This window comes from Aotus nancymaae, unplaced genomic scaffold (genome assembly GCF_030222135.1).
Source record: "Aotus nancymaae isolate 86718 unplaced genomic scaffold, 86718_ANA_hifiasm-v0.15.2.pri h1tg000041l, whole genome shotgun sequence".
Classification (NCBI taxonomy): domain Eukaryota; kingdom Metazoa; phylum Chordata; class Mammalia; order Primates; family Aotidae; genus Aotus; species Aotus nancymaae.
In genome coordinates this window covers 2,253,567-2,273,370 of record NW_026988455.1, presented here as the reverse complement: position 1 = coordinate 2,273,370, position 19,804 = coordinate 2,253,567, and the positions used below count along the sequence as shown (strand labels likewise).

Genomic DNA, 19,804 nt, shown 5'->3' with positions numbered 1-19,804 from the left:
GGTAGATAAATAGGACTTGGTTAGGCAGAGAAACTCCAGAGGAGAAAAGAAAAGGAGGAAGGGATAAGAGAAGGGAGAGAATAAGATGTGTTGGGAGCCATTAGTCGTGTACAGATCATTGGGATTCAAGTAGAAATATGTATTATAAGGAAAGTTTAGCCAGTGAATGGTCACTTTGGGGATTGACTTTCTTTAGTTCATCTTGTTGTCTATTTTCCATCCCTCTGCCTTTCCTCTAGTCCAGCCTCTGTGGGAGTGCAAACACAGCACTGGGCAGCTTTGCCCCTTGCCTCGCCACCCCACAGACAGGTACTGCAATAAAACCCTTTGCAATATTTGCGACCAACATGACTCAAGGTGAACACTGAGGACAGGGAGCTTTGCGATGCAGCAGAGTGCATTCATTTTAATGTTGAATGGAGTGCTCATTTCCTTCTCTCTGACTTACTCACCTCAAAGAGCCCAGCTGCACTGTAATCGACATTCCATTTCTTTTCCAGTGCTCTCTTACACGCAGAAGCACAAATGAGCTTTTGCCTGAAAGGCAAAATGCTAGTGTTGTCTTTCCTGAGTGGGCTCATAAATGCAGATTCTTTGGAGAGAGGTGTGTATAATCAGTTCACTAGCCAGCATTTTGCATGTGCAACGAACAGATGTGCCTGCATTATTCAGTTTCCCAATTTGACTTCCCTACTTGAATATACTTAAGAAAATGTGATGTCGATGAACACATCCCTGCAAGTGAAAATAATCCACCGGCAACAGAATTGGCAACCAGATTTGGACACGCCACGAGGAGTTTCAGACGTTCCAGTGAACTACTGCTCATGTTGGGTGCTTGCTGAATTCTCTGCCCAGAATGTGACCGTGTATTGTGGCACTTCAAGTTTTCTTACTAAAGATGAAATAATTTCTAATTATATTGCTTGTGAAACTGTTACTTTCGAAACATATCACACTATAGTAGAAACATGTTTGTTGAACTCTGCCCTTTATTTTCACTTTTTTTTTTCACATTGTGAAAGGTGACGTTCGTACTAAAAGTGCATGAAATGTGGATGGAATGGAACAGTTAAATCAGTGAACGTTTGTGTACCCAGCACCTGGAGTGAGGAGACTTTTGCCGGCACCTGGAACTGCAGGGCGGCTTGCTCTTCCCTGGGATTATCACAGCCTCACTTTTGTGATGGTGATTTTGTTTCGCTTCCTTTTCTCTTTGTTTTTTGAAACAGAGTCTCATTGCCCAGGCTGGAGTGCAATGTCAAGATCCTGGATCATTGCAACCTCTGCCTCCTGGGTTCAAGGGATTCTTGTGCCTCAGCCTCCCAAATAGCTGGGATTACAGATGTGCACCACGCCTGGCTAATTTCTGTATTTTTAGTAGAGATAGGGGTTTCATCTTGTTGGCCAGGCTGGTTTTGAACTCCTGACCTCAAGTGATCTGCCTGCCTTGGCCTCTGAAAGTGTTGGGATTACAGGTGTGAGCCACTGCATCCGGCCTGTTGTTGCTTTTATTTAGAGTTTTACCCCCTGTTTACCCATCCCTAACAATATAGGTTGGTTTTGTTTGTATTACACTGTATCTATTTTTTATCTCTTTGTGCAAAGGCAAAATGCATGAGTGCTTCCTTAAATGTTGCTCCCTAGATGCGTTGCTGCCTCACGCTGGCCCCAGCCGTGTTCTTGTGTGTGTGGAGCTTTGGTTCATCTTACGGCTGTATGACAGTCCATTAGCAAGACTATGCCCCAGTTCATTTCTGCCTTGCCCTGGCAGACATTTGGGCTGTTTCTGGTTGTGATGATTTCAAGGCTCACACACATGTCTCCTGGAATACATATGCATGGACTCTGTTGTATATGTAGCAAAGAGTGTTTCCCTGTTGTTTATTGAAAGTAATATTTTAAATTCCTTCTGGATTGTTAATGATAAAACCTTGCAATCCAATGCAAACATTTTATTGTAAACCTTAGTATTTCAGACATAATGGAAAATATTGTTCATTTTAGTATCTATCAATTTTAGACACATATTCATGCACAGTCTCTAAAAGTGGGGACAAATACTTTTGCAGGACAGAATGCTTCATTTGGAAACTTGGACCACCTTTTCCTCCTATCCCTCCACCCCAAACTTTTTAGATTTCTAGGTCTTTCAAAGGGAAATAAAAGTGAATCATGCAAGTTAATTTTAAATTGATTAGTCAGAGGCAGACATCTTTCCAGGATATTTGTTTTCATGAGCCCCCGTTTACCCTGCTTTGGTGAAGGGTACATGAATTATGGGCTGTATAGAGCTGAGCCGACGTGCGTGTTAGGTTAGGTTGTTTAAGGTGCATGGCATGTTCCTCTCTCTGAATTATGTAAAACACATATCTAACTGATTACCATATTTAGTACCTGTTGTCACCACATGCTTTGTGATAGAATTTGGTGATCAAAACATTATTATTTCACTTGTTGGACAGTTTGAAATTTGACATCTAACTCTCTCAGTCAGTTCAGGCTTCTATAGCAAATTACCAAAGACTGGATGGCTTAAACAAGAAACATTTATTTTGTACTGTTCTGGAACCTGGTAAGTCCAAGATAAAGGTGCCAGCAGATCTGGTAGTCTGGTGAGGGTCTGCTTCCTGGTTTGCATATAGTTGCCCTCTTGTATCTGCACATGGCAGAGAGTTCTGGTCCTTTATCCCCTATAAGGGCACTAATCCCATTTATGAGGGCTGCACCCTCATGACCTAATCACTTCCTAGAGCCCCACCTCCAAATACCATCACACTGGGGATTAGATTTCAGTATATGAATTTTGGGGTGACTCCAACCTTCAGTCCATAGCAAACTCTGTGAGATATTCCAAGTTTTTTTGTTACCTTTAGTCATGAGCATTAGTAAGAGACAATAATTATATTTATTTAATTTGTAAAATGACCAACTGTCCAGCTTTCACTGTTATCACTAGTAGTTTTAGTAGAATTCTACTTTTAAGTGCTTGGTTCTGTGAAATGATTATATGATTTGTATAACTATTAGAATACCTAGAATTTTTCTTTTATGATCTGTATTGTCTTAAAGGGTATGTATTTTGGTATACATAACTAGCGGTGATTAATTAAGAATTTGCTTTATTGGAACACTAGTTACCTAATAAAAAAGTATCTTTCTAGCATGGTTCAAAAACTGGTCAGAATAAACTAGCAAGGAAATGTGGGAAACTTGACTTAATTATGAAAGACATTGTAAATTAGAACAACAGACCTAAAATGGCTCTTGCACTTGTACTGATTTGCATATATTAACATTTAACTAGAGATAAAATTGGGAAATTTTTAGTTGTACTAATACTGGAAAATAGTTCTAGTTTTTAAAAGCTCAGCTTGTGAGACTGAAACATATCCCCCTTAAATCTAAATTTTATTTAAACTTTATGTGAGATTCTTTATGTAATTTTGGATTTTAAATAAGGCAGCCATTCCAGATAAGGAATAAGATTCATTTATTCTTTACACTGGGTCTTCATTAAATCTCATCTGATATTTTGCTTTGATTTTTTAGACTTTAATTCACATTTCACGAAGATTTTCTCCTGGGTTGGGTGAAGTTGTAGATCATCTGTGTTTTCTGAGCAAAATGTCATTCTGAATAGAAAACAGAAAGCAAACATAGCATTAAGTATTAGGTGGAGCTTATCGAAATGTTTCATCTTTTATCAAATACTACTCAATTTATGTAATGTCTTTTTTTTTTTTTTTTTTGAGATGGGTTCTCTATCTGTTGCCAGGTGCCAGGCTGGAGTGCAGTGGCACGATCTTGGCTCACTGCAACCTCCATCTCCCGGGTTCAAGCAATCCTCCTGCCTCAGCCTCTCGAGTGGCTGGGACTACAGGCGCATGCCACCTCACCCAGCTAATTTTTGTATTTTTAGTAGAGACGGGGTTTCACCATGTTGGCCAGGATGGTCTATATCTCTTGACCTCATGATCCACCTGCCTCGGCCTTCGCAAATATTTTTGTAACTTCAGAGAAAAACAAAACCCAAGACAGTGAAAGCAATCAGTATAAGACTTCCTGGGGTTCTGCCTGGGGTGATTTCAGTTCTGTAAGAATGAAAGGGGCCAGGTGCTGTGACTCACACCTGTAATCCCAGCACTTTGGGAGGCTGAGGCCGGCTGATCATGAGGTCAGGAGTTCGAGACCAGCCTGACCAACCTGGTGAAACCCTATCTCTACTAAAAATACAAAAATTAGCCAGGTGTGTTTGCGTGCACCTGTAATCCCAGCTACTCTGGAGGCCGAGGCAGGAGAATCGTTTGAACCCAGAAGGTTCAAGGTTTGGAGGAGGTGGAGGTTGCAGTGAGCAGAGATTGCACCACTGCACTCCAGCCTGGGTGACAAGAGTGAGACTCCATCTCCAAAAAAAAAAAAAAAAAAAGAACAGCATTGACAAACTGGAGCTTGTCCAAGGAGGGAAGGCTGGGGAGGTAGGATTGCCTTGGGAGAAACGGTTAAGGAGCTAAAAATGTTTGCCCGGAAGTCAAGGCAAATGTGGTCAAGGAAACAATAGTCACCCTCAAACCTTCCACAAGCTGTCACAGGGGAGAATGAAGGAGGGCTGCCCCAGCACTTTCATTCCTTTTTTTTTTAATGGAGTCTCACTCTGTCTCTCAGGCTGGAGTGCAGTGGCGAGATCTTGTCTCGCTGCAACTTCTGTTGCCTGGGGGTTCATGCGATTCTCCTGCCTCAGCCTCCTATACCCCTGATGCCTGTGTATGTTAATATCCAGCACTGCAACTCTGCTAGATTAGACTGAGAACATTCAGATTAATGGAACCAAAACTAATGGAAGAAGGAATTGTTGGAAACAGTACACTGCCAACGGATGGGTAATTAATCAGACAAATTCTAGTCAAATCTGGACTGGGACAGTTCTGAGCCATGTCCTCAAGCTGTGTAACTTCTGTGAGCCTCCGGTTCCTACTCTGCACGGCCAATACTACCCATTTCAGGATCACAGCAAAGATCACATGAGATCAATGCATGGAGCGCCTAGTTCAATGCCCACCACATGTGGGAGCCCTGAAAGCGCCAGGCCCCTCCCTCTCCTCATTTCTTCTTCAGTACCCCATGGGTGTGCCCCAGTGAAGAAGGTAGTGCTGTGCTTTAGACAACCTTTCAGCTCAAGCCACATGGGATTGGCAGGGTGAACAGCCACCCAAACTGAGGAATTACTCTCCGGCTAAGAGCGTGTGGGCAGGGGCGGAGCTCAGAAGCAGCACTGCTCTAATGGGCCAAAGAGTCGTGTGAGAAGAGCTCCATGCAGAAGAGGAGTGAGCAGTTTAATCTTCCCAAATTGATCATGTTGGGAGATCTGTTGGCAGAAGGCAGGGTATGCTCTTAGTAATTGCCAGGGAGATAAAATCTGAGAGTGTGATTGTTTAAGGGACTCAGGGGGCATAAATCTGCCACAGGCCGGCTCCTGGCAGTGAAACCCAAGGGGTGGTTCAGAGATTAGAAGCCTGCTGTTTTCTCCCTCTGTGAGGACAAGTCAAAGAGAAACACGACGTTCGCAACAAGGGAAGATGGGAGACTAGAGACCGTGTCCTGAATAGAGAAAGGAGGAGACAGGAGAGGGCCCTGGGAAGCCCGGAATTCTGCCATGGAGAACCATGGATGACAGAAAAGCACAGTCACTGTGGCAGGGTATGTGGGGCAGCCCTTTGCTCTGCTGGGAGGATTTCAGGAGCACTGGATTGTCCTGTCTTTTCTCTTTCTTTCTCCTTCTTTCTCCTTCTTTCTTTCTTTCTCTTTTCTTCTTCCTTTTTCTTTCTTTCTTTCTCTCTCTCTTTCTTACTCTTTCTCTCTCCTTCCTTCCTTCCTTCCTTCCTTTCCTCTTTCTTTTTTGAGACAGAGTCTTGCTCTGTCACCGAGACTGGAGTGCAGTGGCGTGATCTCCACTCACTGCAACCTCAGTCTCCTGGGTACAAGCGATTCTTCTGCCTCAGCCTCCCGAGTAGCTGGGATTATAGTCATGAGCCACCACACCCAGCTAATTTTTGTATTTTGGTAGGGATTGGTTTCACTGTGTTGGCCAGGCTGGTCTTAAACTCCTGACCTCAGGTGATTGGCCTGTCTCGGCCTCCCAAAGTGCTGGGATTACAGGTGTGAGCCACCGCGCCCGGCCTCTTCCCTCCTTTTCTTTACTCCCTACCCCAACACCTTCTTATCCCTGGAGACTTTGGGGCCATGGGGGATGTTAAGTCAAACACAGCAGCATTTCTTATCTCTTAGTGCTCTTATTCAACAACAGGCATCCTGGATCCCTTCCCAAGACCACCGTGAATCAGAAGCTATGCAGGTTGGTGCAGGAATTCTGCAAATGTGTTAGGCGTCCCAATTCTTTGGCATCTGACATTTGAAAGATACCACCACAGAGAGAAAGAGAGAGATACATTGGGATTTTTGAGATTGTGATCTATTAAAAGCAGTTCTTGGCCGGGTGCAGTGGCTCACGCCTGTAATCCTAGCACTTTGGGAGGCTGAGGTGGGTGGATCACCTAAGGTCAGGAGTTCAAGATCAGCCTGGCCGTCATGGTGAAACCCCATCTTAAAAATAAATAAATAAATAAATATATAAAATAAAAGCAGTTCTTTGGTCAAAGAACAAAAAAGAGATGTTGCATCTACCACAGCACCTCGGACCGGCGGCGCTGACATCGCAGGGTGGTTCACCTGCACTGAAGCTTGAGAGGCCTCTGGCTAGTGCGGAGGTTCTCAGCCTCCAGGGGCAGGTAGCATCAGCCATGGGCAGTGGGGAGACGCTGGTGTGGGATCCGAAGACCTGGGTGTGAATCTTTGTCCTTGCACCTATGGCTGTGTAAAGCTGGGATAGTCACTTCACCTTTCTGAGCGTCTGTACTCCCTCACTAGGGCGTAATAATACTCCACATGATGAACGTGAGCATTCAGTTGTGAAACTGCCTGGCACAAGTGGCTGCTTAATAGATGTTAAAAGCAGATTGAAACAGCAGTCACCTTTGCTGGGTTTCTCCTGCTTTGACTCTGATCGTCTTCAGAAGGAGGCCGGAGTGGCGGGGCCTTGTGCCCCACGGGATGATGGTCTGGACCGTGTTCCACACGTCGGCCCACACTGCGCTGCTCTCCCACTTGAACTTGATCATGATCAGCTCACCGATATCCACTTCCAGCGTGATAAGAAAGGAATACGTTTTATTACTAGCAATTCCTTTGTCCCTTGAATATACAAAGAAAATCAGACACAATCAGTTTCGTTGTAACAGCAAAGTGTTGCTTACACACATTCAGGATGTGTTATGTTTGCTTGAGTGACTTGGGATTTTTGGTGCATTTCCCAAACTGGTGTTCAACAGACTATTGTTAGAGCTAGCAATAGGTGTGCCAGGACAAAAAGGGGAGTTCCAGATAATAAAATTGGGAAAACGATACTATTTTCTGTGTTAACACATAAAAAAATCTCTGAGAAGTCCAGCTATAACAAATGTAGTTAACTTTCTTTACCTTTGATTTTTTTCTTTTTTTTGAGACAGAGTTTCGCTCTTGTTACTCAGGCTGGAGTGCAATGGCGCGAGCTCGGCTCACTGCAACCTCTGCCTCCTGGGTTCCAGCAATTCTCCTGCCTCAGCCTCCCTAGTAGCTGGGACTATAGGCGTGCGCCACCATGCCTAGCTAATTTTTGTATTTTTAGTAGAGACAGGGTTTCACCACGTTGACCAGGATGGTCTCGATCTCTTGACCTCGTGATCCACCTGCCTTAGCTTTGATTCTAGGGAGAAGCCCCCGTGGAGACAGGGGGGCTTCGGCAATGGCGTCTGGACAGTTCAGCTTTCTGTAGGTTTAACACAGTCTGCCTCTCTCCCGAGTAACACAGTGTGCCTCTCTCCTAAGTAATGCTCCTCCCCCCATATAAGTAGAAATCTCTGTTAAAACAGTGAAGCAGAACCATAATAGAAAAAACACACGTAAAAAGGATGCACCGATTTAGAGCAAGATTAAAATGCAGACTCTGAGGTATCATTATCAGCTTTACTCACTCATCTCCAAGACATTGAAATCTCCCAACATTGACAGAGTGGTGAGATGCCCTTTCCACTACTGAGAACCATCCTCTAGGAGAGATTTTAGGCAGTGCAGAGGCAGCTCTGGATTTAGGGGAAGGCAGCCGGATGGAGGGGTCCCTTGTGTGGCTTGGCATAGCTCTTTCTGAGTGTGCTGTGAAGAGCTGTTTAGGAATCCCCTGCCCTGCCAGGCTGTGAGCCTCCAGAGGCTGGGGTCCTCGGTATCATTAGGTAGGTGTTGGACAGAGCACCAGCAAATGCTTCCTGAATGGCTGAATCAGTGTGATGATCAGAGATCCAAAGCTGGGGGCAATCTTTGAGAAGCTCAGGGCCATCCCTGAGTGGGTGAGGGGCTACTGTCACTTCCCAGGGAGAGTCCATGCTGAGGGCTGAGAGGCCAGAGAGGCTGGGGAGCCTCAGAGTGAGCAGGTGGGTAATAGGGTGAAGGACAGATGGGGAGGCTGGCAGAGCAGGCTGATTGAAATTGGAAATCTGTGCCAAGTCAAAAGATACCACTTTAATTTCTGGGTTATGAACTCACTGGAAAGGCTCTGGGGACCTTCTTGGGGACACCTGCTCTGCCCGTCACCACTCGCCTCTACACTGCAGGTCCTGGTGGGGCCACCCCTGGCTTCCCTGTCTGCTCAGCCAACAGTGAGTAACATTAAGCAGGTGGTAGGAGGGAAAAGGAGGGAAAAGTTTGGATAGACAGATATAAAAATGTTAACCACATTTTTTTGCTCCTAAATGGTGGTTTATCTTCTTGTTTTTCCTTCTCTGTATTTCCTGAATGTCTATACAGGACTTATATTGTGTAGAAGGTGAGCAGGGATGTGAGCGCCTGGGCTTGGGTGGATGTCCTCTCTGACCAGCTTGGCCACGTGGGATGAGCTGGGCTTACTAAAGGGGTTGTCTCTGAAGCCCCAAATATTTATTTATGTTTACAAGAAGAACCAAATACTAAGAGTTGATTTGTGGACCAAGAGTTTTCTGCTTTAGGTAAGAGCTAGCTCAGGTAGTATCTGGCACCTACCACAGTGTCCTGTACATGATTGGTGTTCAAAAGCTCAAGCCTGTGTAAACTATAAATTAAATTCTAAGTCCCCAAACCATCTAATGGACCCCTCCTCTCAGCCAAGGGCATTCCGAAGTTAACTTGAACAATGAGTTCAGGCCATGATGAGAAGAGGAGATGGGGGACGTCATTATAGTCTCCTCCCGTTGGAATTCAGGCACAACTGACCAGCATTAACATTAAAACACAGATTTTAAGACTGATGAAGCAGACTTTTTGTGGCAGTAAGACAACAAATTCCAGCCTGAGTGTAGTATTAGCATCACATGACAGACAGCAGGTCCTGAAAGAAATTAAACTATTTTACCCTAAAATATATTTCCTTGACATATTTTGAAAGGACCCTGAACAGCTGTCTCTTGGGGAGAAAATCTACCTTCTGTAGAGAATACCCTTCCCTTTCCAGGTCTTTTCACTGATCCAGGAGAGAATTAACTAAGTCTGGGACTTTTTTAAGTCTGATAAGAAACATTTACAATCAATTCTCTCTGAAGCGGTTACCTGAAGGCTTCATCTGAATAATAAGAACCTTGGTCTCCACAACTCTTTATCTTAATCAGACACTCCCTTCTATTGATTCTAGATCTTTCGATAGACTCATTCAACCAATGCCAATCAGAAAATCTTTGAATGTACCCAGGACCTGGAAGTTCCCCTGCACTCCCATCCCCAAACCACTTTGAGTTGTCCCACCTTTCTGGACCAAACCAGCGTACATCTTACGAGTATTGATTGATGTCTTATGTCTTCCTAAAATGTATAAAACCAAGCCGTAGCCTGACCACCTTAGATACAGGCCATTAGGACCTCCTGAGGCTGTGTCATGGGTATGTCCTTAACCTTGGCAAAATAAACTTCTAAATTGATTGAGACTTGTCTCAGATGCTTTTTGGTTTACATCTGGAATAGAGTAGCTGTGGCTGTCCTGATCCTTGAAAATTACAGAGTCCATTTATACTCGGCAAGAAAAATAAGCGTGTCATCACCCTAGGGGGCTACACCTCCTACTCACAGAGTGACGGGAATTTTCTGCATTTTCTCTTTCGTTCCGAGTAGCGACATGGTAAAAGTTGTTTCTATTGGCTTCTCACTTTGGTTGATGAAATGGATCTTGAAGTTGTAATGATAAACTAGAGAGAGGGAGAGAGAAAGAAAGAGAATTTAAGCAGAGATTTTAAATTTAAAAATCTCATTTCTTAAAATTTAAACATCTAGAGGGAAAAGTTTGGATAGCTAGATATCAAAATGTTAACATTTTTTTGCTCCTAAATAGTGGTTTATCTTCTCTGTATTTCCTAGGTGTCTACACAGGACTTATATTGTGTTTGTAATGTAATTATGATAAATATTTGCCAACAAAAGAGGGCAGAATAGGAGTATAGGATATCTGACACTCTCACTGATTTCTAGATGCAAGTTCTGTTGTAATATGTTGTGTGTTTGGCAAGGGTCTCCTTTCATAAGTCAAAGAATATATGCCTTTTGGGCATTTGACAAGGCAGGAGAGAATACACTGCCATTTTCCACTATTGCCTCTGTCTGACGGGGTGTGTTTCAGGGTGGGGCAGAGCTCCAGCTAAGCAATATATGCCCTAATGACCAATGTTTATATTGTGGCAGTTCCTGGAAACAAGCTCTGTAAGGTTTAATGAGCACATTTCCTAATGGAAATAACTTCGGTTCTAGAACTTGGGCCTAAAAACTTCCTATTTTATCAAATGTCCAGAATGTCCTCCTACTGATGGGTTGGTTGGAAACAGATAATTGTTTTTTATTCTTCTTTACCTAATAAATTCTACATTTAGTTGTGGAAAGCAAATGGCTTACTATTAGACAGACATTGGTAACTACATTGCATCATCTCGTTTACTTACCACAGCCCTATGATGTAGGCATTGTTATTATCACTCCCATTTTATAAATAAGAAAACTGGAGCTCACATAGATGCGAGTGACTTCCTCGAGGTCAAATAGCAGCCTGTGTGCCCTTAGCGTCCCTCACCCTAGATGGTGTTGGCTTAGCTTGTGTGGTTCATAGCTATGGAGCTGTTTTGAAAATTATCCTACCTCATTTCTAGATGACTGATCCTGCTTGGACTTCCTTCTCATCTCCATATTCTCCCCAGGGTTGGATACAGGGTCCAACTTCCAGACCGGGATGGGTTTTTGTTTTTGTTTTGGGGTGGGGGTGGTTGAAACAGGGTCTCTCTCTGTCACTCAGGCTGGAGTGCAGTGGCACAATCTCAGCTCACTGCAACCTTGACCTCCTGGGTTCTTTTGTATCCATATTCTCTATAGCTCCAAGATTGCAAACAGGTTTAATATGGCATGTTAATTCCATTTGATTGATGATAACTGCCTGGAGCCCTGTGTTGAGATGGATTCTGAGGCCATGTCCAGGCTTGTGGCAAGATGAGTGTCTCCCTTGGGCAAAGGATAAGGGGTTTATGGAATCCTTGCTATGTATTTGCCTTTCCTGTTTTGATTAATCCACGAATCCTAACAGTGCCTTGCACACAGTAGGTGCTTAATAAACGCTCGTGGGATGAATGAACTGATGGTTTTGTTTGGGAGTGACATATCATAATGTGCATGAACATCTAGATGGAAATCACCCGTGAGGATTCAAGACCTGAGTTTCAAGCTTTGTTGTAAGAGAATTTTTAAAAATTAGATCATGGTAACTAGCCAGGTGACCATTCATCCCTTTTATCCAGCATGTTGAAATTCATCTCTTCATCAATCAATCTACTAACTCCCAAGTGGTACCATTTCTACTGGAGGTTGGTCTCTATGCAGCAAGCCCAGCGGAGGGTAGGGCCAGTGCTGTTTTGCTAACATGCCAGCTCCAGTGTCCTGGTACACCTGTATTGCTTAGTTTCTAGATTAATTATGCAATCCTATTGGTAATTAATTGGCATACACTAATCTTCCCATTTGAATTTTGTGCTTAATTTACTCATGTGAGTGGGGATATCTCTTGGGTTTACTAAAGGGGTTATCTCCGAAGCATCAGATGTTTATTCATGTTCACAGCAAGAGCTGAATGCTGAGTTGATTTGTAGGCCAAGAGTTTTCTGCGTTAGGTAAGAGCTAGCTCAGGTAGTATCTGGTACTTACTCTAGTAACCTACACATCAGCAGTCCCCAACCTTGTTGGCACCGGGGTTGCGTTTTGTTGAAGACAATTTTTCCACGGACCGGTGTGGGGGTAGGGGGGATGGTTTCGGGATAAAAGTCTTCCACCTCAGATCATCAGGCAACAGCTTTTCATAAGGAGCATGCAACCTAGATCCCTATCATGTGCAGTTCACAATAGGATTTTTACGCTCCTATGAGAATCTTCCGCCCACACTGCTCTGACAGGAGGCAGAGCTCAGGTGATAATACTTGCTCACCCGCCACCCACCTCTAGCTACGTGGCCCAGTTCCTAATGGGTCACAGTTCGTGGCCGGGTGTTGGGGACCCGTGCTGTAATACAATAGGTGCTCAAATCCCAAGCCTGAAATAAAGTAATTTGATGCCCTCAAGATAACAAAAGAGGCTGTGGGTGGAAAAGAAGAAAAGAGCTATAGGCACAAGTCCTGGGAAGGGTCCCTAAACTCTTGGGTGGCACCACTGGAGAAACGGACTTAGCCTGTCATCCCAGAAGCCTCTGGAGAGGTCTTAAACCATCTAGGAGTTTGTCAAGGAAACCGTAACAAGCAAACAGTGTTATAAGTCAAAATGAGACAAAAAGGAAGGTGCTTTCCAAAGGCAGTTTCCAAAGAAAGAAGTTGCCAAAGGCTCTTTCCAAAGGGTGGAAGGGGGTGAGATGTGGAAGGGCTGGCCTTGGGTTAACCTCCTTATGAGGAGGCAGGACATCTTCCAGAGAACTCAAGGAACACTCATAGTAACCGGTCTTCGTTCAGTTTCATGTGATATGTATTAACTGGCGGTCTGCTGTGTGTTCAGCCTAGTGCCCAGTGCGTGTAAAAGCATGTAATTGGCAGTATGCACGAGGTGCTTTGCGTCTATCATCTCACTTAACCCGCCAACAAATGATACTATTATTTTCTCCTTTTAAAGAAGAGGAACCCGACGCACAGAGCAGTTAAGTGACTTTTCTGGGATCACAAACTAGTAAGTCGTGTTTGGCTGGGACGTCAGCTCACGCAGCCTGACTCCAGAACTTGAACTTCCATGTGTTTATTCCCAGGACCGCCAGCTTTATATACTCTAAGGAAAAAGTTGAATTGTGGAAAGAGATTTAAGTCAAAAAATGTCCTAACATTTGTTTAAAAATAAACTGAAAACACCTGAAATATTCAGTAATAGAGGGACGGCTGTGAACTAATAACAGCAATTATGGTAACTACCATTTAGTGCTTTACTATGTTCCCGACATGGAGCTAATAGCTTCACATAATTATCTCATTTCTCTTTACAACAACTGTATAAGATGCCTGCTTTATTTTCCCTCCCACATGGTTTTACAAAGGAAGAAGCGGAAACTCGGAAAAAGTAACTTGTTGTCACGTGGCTAATGACGGATGAAGCTGCGATTAGAAGTTAGTCTGCTGATTTTCAGTTCATAGTCCCAAACATGTGATTTACTCTTACGAAGCCATTAAAAGCTATTTTTGGAATGATTTCAATGCTTATGAAAGAAGTGAAAAAGAAAACAACAAAATTGACAAAAAACCACAGGTTATGAAATTGTCTAGTGTGAGGCCAACGCTGCAAAACGGAGTGCACAGAAGCAGAGGACTCACAAAAATGTTAACAGTGCTCATCTCTGGAGAGGGCACAGTGGTAATGTCATTCTCTTCTTCACGTTCTTCTGCAAGTTTCATGTGTTCTGCAGTAAACGTGTATTCTAATTGGAATCCAACTGGAAAAAGAAAGAGCTTTTACAAAAGTATTGAAAAAGAAAAAAGGCCGGTGCGGTGGCTCACGCCTGTAATCCCAGCACTTTGGGAGGCCGAGGCGGGTGGATCACGAGGTCAAGAGATCAAGACCATCCCGGTCAACATGGTGAAACCCCGTCTCTACAAAAAATACAAAAAATTAGCTGGGCACTGTGGCGCGTGCCTGTAATCCCAGCTACTCAGGAGGCTGAGGCAGGAGAATTGCCTGAACCCAGGAGGCGGAGATTGCGGTGAGCCGAGATCGCGCCATTGCACTCCAGCCTGGGTAACAAGAGCGAAACTCCGTCTCAAAAAAAAAAAAAAGAGAGAGGAAAAAAAGAACTAGAAACTGAGGTCCTTTGAGGCCTCTGCTATGTCTCATGGGCATCTATGTCCATGTCCTATCTCCCCAAAGGCAGTCACAGAGCCACGCTACTGCTTGTATCTCCACAAGGACACAGCACACACTAGGCGTCCAAGGAGTACTTAACAGGCTTATTGAGTGAAGAACAACGTGGATATATAACTGCATTAAAGAGACCAACAATGATACAATAGCTTCCATTTGTTGAGATCCTACTATGCATCAAGCTACATACTAAGTGTTTTACATACATCATTTTTGTCCTCATAACAGGCTTAATAATGTTGACCTGCTGGGTACTGTCCATCTATGCCCTCTACCCCTGCTGTCCTCATCCACTCTGCCCTCCACTGCTCAGCCCTGAGCCCCAGGATGGGGTCCCTTAGGCTGCATCTGCCAGGCTCCGTTGTCGATTGGTTTCTGGTTGGGTGTGACCGCTGGAGGGAGAGGCACTAGTAGGAGGTCAGGTCAGAGGAGAGAGAGGCCAGGGCGTTATCCCTCTGCTCCCCCGTGCTCTGGAGCCTGACTGTGCAGTCTCTGCCCTTCCACGGTTAGCAGCAGCCCCTCCTCCACGGCTCCTGTTCTCCCCGGTGAGTCCCTTCCCTGGCTCCATCCATCCTGCTGTTAGAGGCAGGGTGCAGCTTGCCCCTTTGTAAGGAGGCCTACTTGCTTTCTTCAACTGGTCCAGGCCAGGTGTGTCTAATTGCAAAAGACCCTTTCTGTATCTCCTGGTGCTTTGGTTCTGCAAGCTGAGTCTGTCCCTTGAAAGCAAATGGCCAACAGCCCTTGAAGAAAAGTTGTGGTCAACACCTGCTTCCAATGAAGCCACCAAGACAAAGTGCCTGCCAGCTCCGACCCCGTGACATCCATCCTGGGCTATCACTGCCACAGAGTCCCCTCTCCTGTCTGCTAAATGTCTGGTCCCTGAGCCCAGAAAAATATTACATGCCCTTGTCTCGGAGATGCCATTTTTCTTCCCTTTTTCTTAAATTGTGAGTAGGAGGAGATTGATTTCTGCCTTTGAGATGCTATGGTTCCAGGATTTTAGGAGAAGGTGCTTGTGTAAAACTCAGGAGTCAGCTGTAGAGGATGCAAAGGCCCCTTTAGCTTGCATATCCTATGAGTGAGAATTGCCTGTCTCCGCAACATGTGTGCCTAGAGTAGCGCCTCTGCGGGAGGGCGGAACCTGCCAAGGTGTGTGGGCTGCAAGGAGCCAAGCCAGCATGCTTTCTGAGGCTCACGAGGGAACAGGCTATGGAGGGAGCCTGCACTGATGGCTGAGGCATGTTCGAGTCTGCAGGAGCACTCCTGAGAAACGCCATGTCTGCACAGGGAATCTTGCCTGACTGTACTTTTTTAGAGAAACCTTGAAATGAAATTAAATATACAAGGGTCTTTCATGCTCAGAACCAGTTATTACTTCTTCCTCCTCCCCTCCTCCTTCTCTTCTTCTTCCTTCTTCCTTCTCCCTCCTACTCCTCCTTCTCCTTTTCCTTCTCCACCTCCTCCTCCTCCTCTCCGCCTCCTCCTCTTCCTTCCTTCTTTCTCTTTCTTCTTTCTTCTTCTTCCTCTTCTTCATAGAGACCAGGTCTACACAATCCTCCTGCCTTGGCCTCCCAAAGTGCCGAAATTACAGGGGTGAGCCAGTGCACCCAGCCCTAATTATTTACTCTTATTTGGATTTTTGTAAGTATTTTTCTTCAAAAGAAAATATAAAAAAGGAAAGCTAATTTGCCTAGCATTCTACCCTGCCACCCCCAGTGCAATGATGCGGTTACAAAGATTAAGGAAAAAAGTCTGAGTGATTTTGCTCACTTTACCTTATGACATGTTTAATAAGGATGTTAAAAAATGATTTGGGGAAAATGTTTTTGATCCTGTGACTGCAAAGAGACCAGTACAACATACTCCCAAGTTCTGGCAGGATAAATTATTTCAGGTCTTAAAGATGAAAGGCATGAAATCGTCCATTGACCTCGAATGTGATCAGGGAAACTCCATCAAGAGCAGAAATCTGAGGCCTCCGGAGATTCTCCTCACTAGGAAAAATCCTGGATTGTAACCCTGTGTGGAACCTGCTGGTGCCATTTAAAAAAGAAAAACTTACATTTCTTTTCACAAGATCAGGTTATGGAATTTATGAAAAGAGAGAATATATTTCTTTCTATTTTTTGCCTCCCAGAAACAATGATTCTCCCTTTGCAAACATGAAAGAGGGCTTTTTTTCCCCTCAGTGTATGGATTTCTCTCATGGAGATGGTAGGAATGAGACCTCTCGTGTTTTCTCCCAAGCCCAGAGGGCTCGTTCCTAGACCTGAAATGCCTCTTAACTCAGAGGGAAGCTGAAGATCACAGGACTGAGGGTCCAGGATGATGTTGTCCAGGGTGTTGCTGTGCAAACAAGGCAGCCCGTGCCAGCAAGGCTGAATGAAAATGAATGAACTCAGAGCAGGCGCACGAGAAGCAGCAAAGGGAAAGTGACTGTGTGAGGCTTTATATATAATACCTGTGTGCGTGTGTGTTTTCATGGCCACATTTGGGCTTCACAGTACGGCCCCATTTATGTGATGCCCTGTTGTTACGAGACTGGATGCTTGCCCCTTTCTTTTTTAAAGTAAATTGATTTCTTTCGAAACAGGGTGTCACTCTGTCACCCAGGCTGGAGTGCAGTAGCACCATCATGGCTCACTGCAGCCTTGACCTTCTGGGCTTAAGCAGTCCTCCCTCAGCCTCCCAAGTAGCTGGGACTACAGACATGCACCAAATACACCTGGCTAATTTTTAAATCTTTTGTAGAGATGGGGTGTTGCTTTGTTGTCTAAGCTGGTCTTGAGTGCCTGGGCTCAAGTGATCCTCCCACTTTGGCCTCCCAAAGTGTTGGGACTCCAGGTGTGAGCCACTGTGCCTGGCCAATGCCTGCCCCTTCTGTGGGGGGTCTGTTGCTGTCTGTGAGCTGTGGAGATGGGGGAGTTTGTGTGTGTGTGTGTGTGTGTGTGTGTGGTCAAGACTGTTGTGCTGACTGGTATCCTGTAGCCAGCTCTTTGTGCTGTGGGAATAGTAAGGGTCCTCAACGGACAGACAGAGCCCGGGGTTTGAGTCATTTCTGCCATATGCCACCTTGTGATTTTGAGACTGCATGGCCTCTCTGGGGCTCAGTTTCCTCATCTGTGAATGTGGATTGAAAACTCTCTTGTAATGTTGCTGTAAGAATGTGACAAGATGGTGATGAGAAAATGCCTGTCTTCCAGAGGTGTTAATCGGGTGTTACCTACTTCCTTCCTCCACACTGAACTGACCGGGCCAGGTTTTGAGACCCACCTGCAGGCCCCATGCCAGTGGCTCATCCCCATGTCTGTTCACGGCCCTTCCTTGGTGCTCACATCGGTTTTGTCATTAGGTCAAGGTCACATAAGTGGTTGGCAGGAAGGCCATCTTGACACTCCTTATCCCAATCCCAAGCCTATGCTGTCTACGACACCCCCTGTTTCTTCTGGAACTCTCCCTGAAGTCAGTGGAAACCTTCCAAAGAAGTAGCTGAGAAAAGCCAAAAACAGAGCGCCCGAGTCACAGGTTGGCTCATCCTCTCGCCGACCAGCAGGATGGAAAGGGAGCTCTCAGGGCTGCAGCCAGCAACAGAAGCAAGTGACCCTCGCCCCGGCCCAGGGAACCTAGAGTGCAGGGGGAGTTGCAGCAGGGGGAGTTGCAGCATGGGGAGGACGGAAGAGCGGAGGAGAGCTGGAAGAAGGAGTGTGGAAGGAGGGCAGAGAGGAGGAGGCGGAGACATGCAGCTGGAATGCCACAGGAGGGAGTGGCACTCAGTGGAGGGGCCTTGGTCCTATGCCACCCACCCGAGGAGGCCCCTCCAGGAGGCCCAGTTAAGTGAAGGGAAATAAAGCTGCAGAATCCGGGCCAGCTGGGATTCAATGCGGTGCTTCCTGCTCACAAATTGCATGACTTTGCCCTGACGGTGTCTCTCCGTCTGTGTATCTGTCTCGGGGTTGCTGTGAGGATCGAATGCGAAGTGAGCTAACGTGTACAACACATCCAGCCCAGTGCCTGCGCGAAGTGCTCCCCGAGAGCCCCTCTCTCCCCACCCCTCCTCACCTCATCTGACTGCTCTGAGAATGAAATGAGACGAGGCTCTGGAGAAACAGGATTTACTCCGCACAGATCAGTTTCCCTCCCCCTCCCTTAAAAACAGGCTCCCAAACTGGTAAAGGTTCCTCGTGAGAGAGTGAGAATGGAAGTGGGCGATAAATTGCCTCGTTTCACTCAGCGGCTGTTTCCCAGTTACCTCCTGCTACTGCTGTACTCTCGCAGTTTACCCGAGTTCTGGCGCACGGTTGTAGAAAATAGATCCTTTGATGGTTTTGTCGAAATATCTTGGGAGCCAGAGGAATTCGGGCCAAGTTAGTCATCCTTTGTGAAACTACAATCAGGAGGCGATGTTTATCTTGCCCAACCAGACCCTGCACTAAAATATATAGTACAATTAGATGTTTTTGAAAAATAGGGATTGCGGTTTCTCTGTAGGCCGGGGTTGGGCAAGTCTGCTGTTTTAAGAGTGTAATATGTGTTCATCAAAATGCTGGAGGTGGCTGGTGAAATAGGCTTTGGGGGCCCAAGTCAGCAATGATCACAGCCGTGCTGGGCGGGGAGTGGTGTAGCTGTGGTGGCCTAGATTAAAGTCTCCATCCCAGCACCATCAATAGAACTCTCCGCAGCAATGGAAATGTTTTATTTCTGTGCTCTCTGATGCAGCAGCCACGTATCTGAGCACTTGAAAGGTGGCTTCTGTGACTGACAAACGGAATTTTTGGTTTTATTTAATTTAAAGTAACTGAGATGTGGATTTAAATAGCTACATATGGTTTGTGGCTACCATATTGGACAACAGAACATTATACAGATAGCAGTATCCCATGAGCAGCTGCTTCAAACAGGCGAGCCTCACATGGGTGCGCTCTCAGCCATGCCCAGGGCTGCTTGATGTGACCTCAGAGAGGTTGCTCTCCACTAGCAAGTGAAACTGGGTTGATCGGGTGAGGACTTTGCTCACTGGAGGGGCTGAAGCAGAACTGGGGAGAATTTGAAAGGTGACAGAAAAGGAGGGGGTGTGGGCTGGGCGTGGTGGCTCACGCCTGTAATCCCAACACTTTGGGAGGCCAAGGTAGGCGGATCACCTGAGGTCAGGAGTTCAAGACCAGCCTGGCCAACATGGCAAAACCCCGTCTCTACTAAAAATACAAAAATTAGCTGGGTGTGGTGGTGGGCGCCTGTAATCTCAGCTACTTAGGAGGCTGAGGCAGGAGAATGGCTTGAACTCGGGAGGTGGAGGTTGTGGTGAGCACTCCAGCCTGGGTGACAGAGTGAGACTCCGTCTCAA

The 19,804-nt window shown here is 45.5% G+C and overlaps 1 protein-coding gene across 1 annotated transcript in view; it reads right to left on the bottom strand.

Moving 5' to 3' along the window:
- Positions 1 to 3,488: 3,488 nt before the first annotated feature.
- The window catches only part of LIPC (lipase C, hepatic type), a 173,034-nt gene continuing 156,718 nt past the window's right edge, over positions 3,489 to 19,804 (bottom strand). Inside the window, exons 9-11 of the mRNA XM_064361346.1 lie at positions 10,178 to 10,295; positions 7,030 to 7,248; positions 3,489 to 3,635 (exon numbers count right to left, since the gene is read on the bottom strand). Coding sequence (XP_064217416.1) covers positions 3,524 to 3,635; positions 7,030 to 7,248; positions 10,178 to 10,295 — 449 coding nt within the window. The 3' untranslated portion in view covers positions 3,489 to 3,523. The remainder of the gene's footprint in view (positions 3,636 to 7,029; positions 7,249 to 10,177; positions 10,296 to 19,804) is intronic.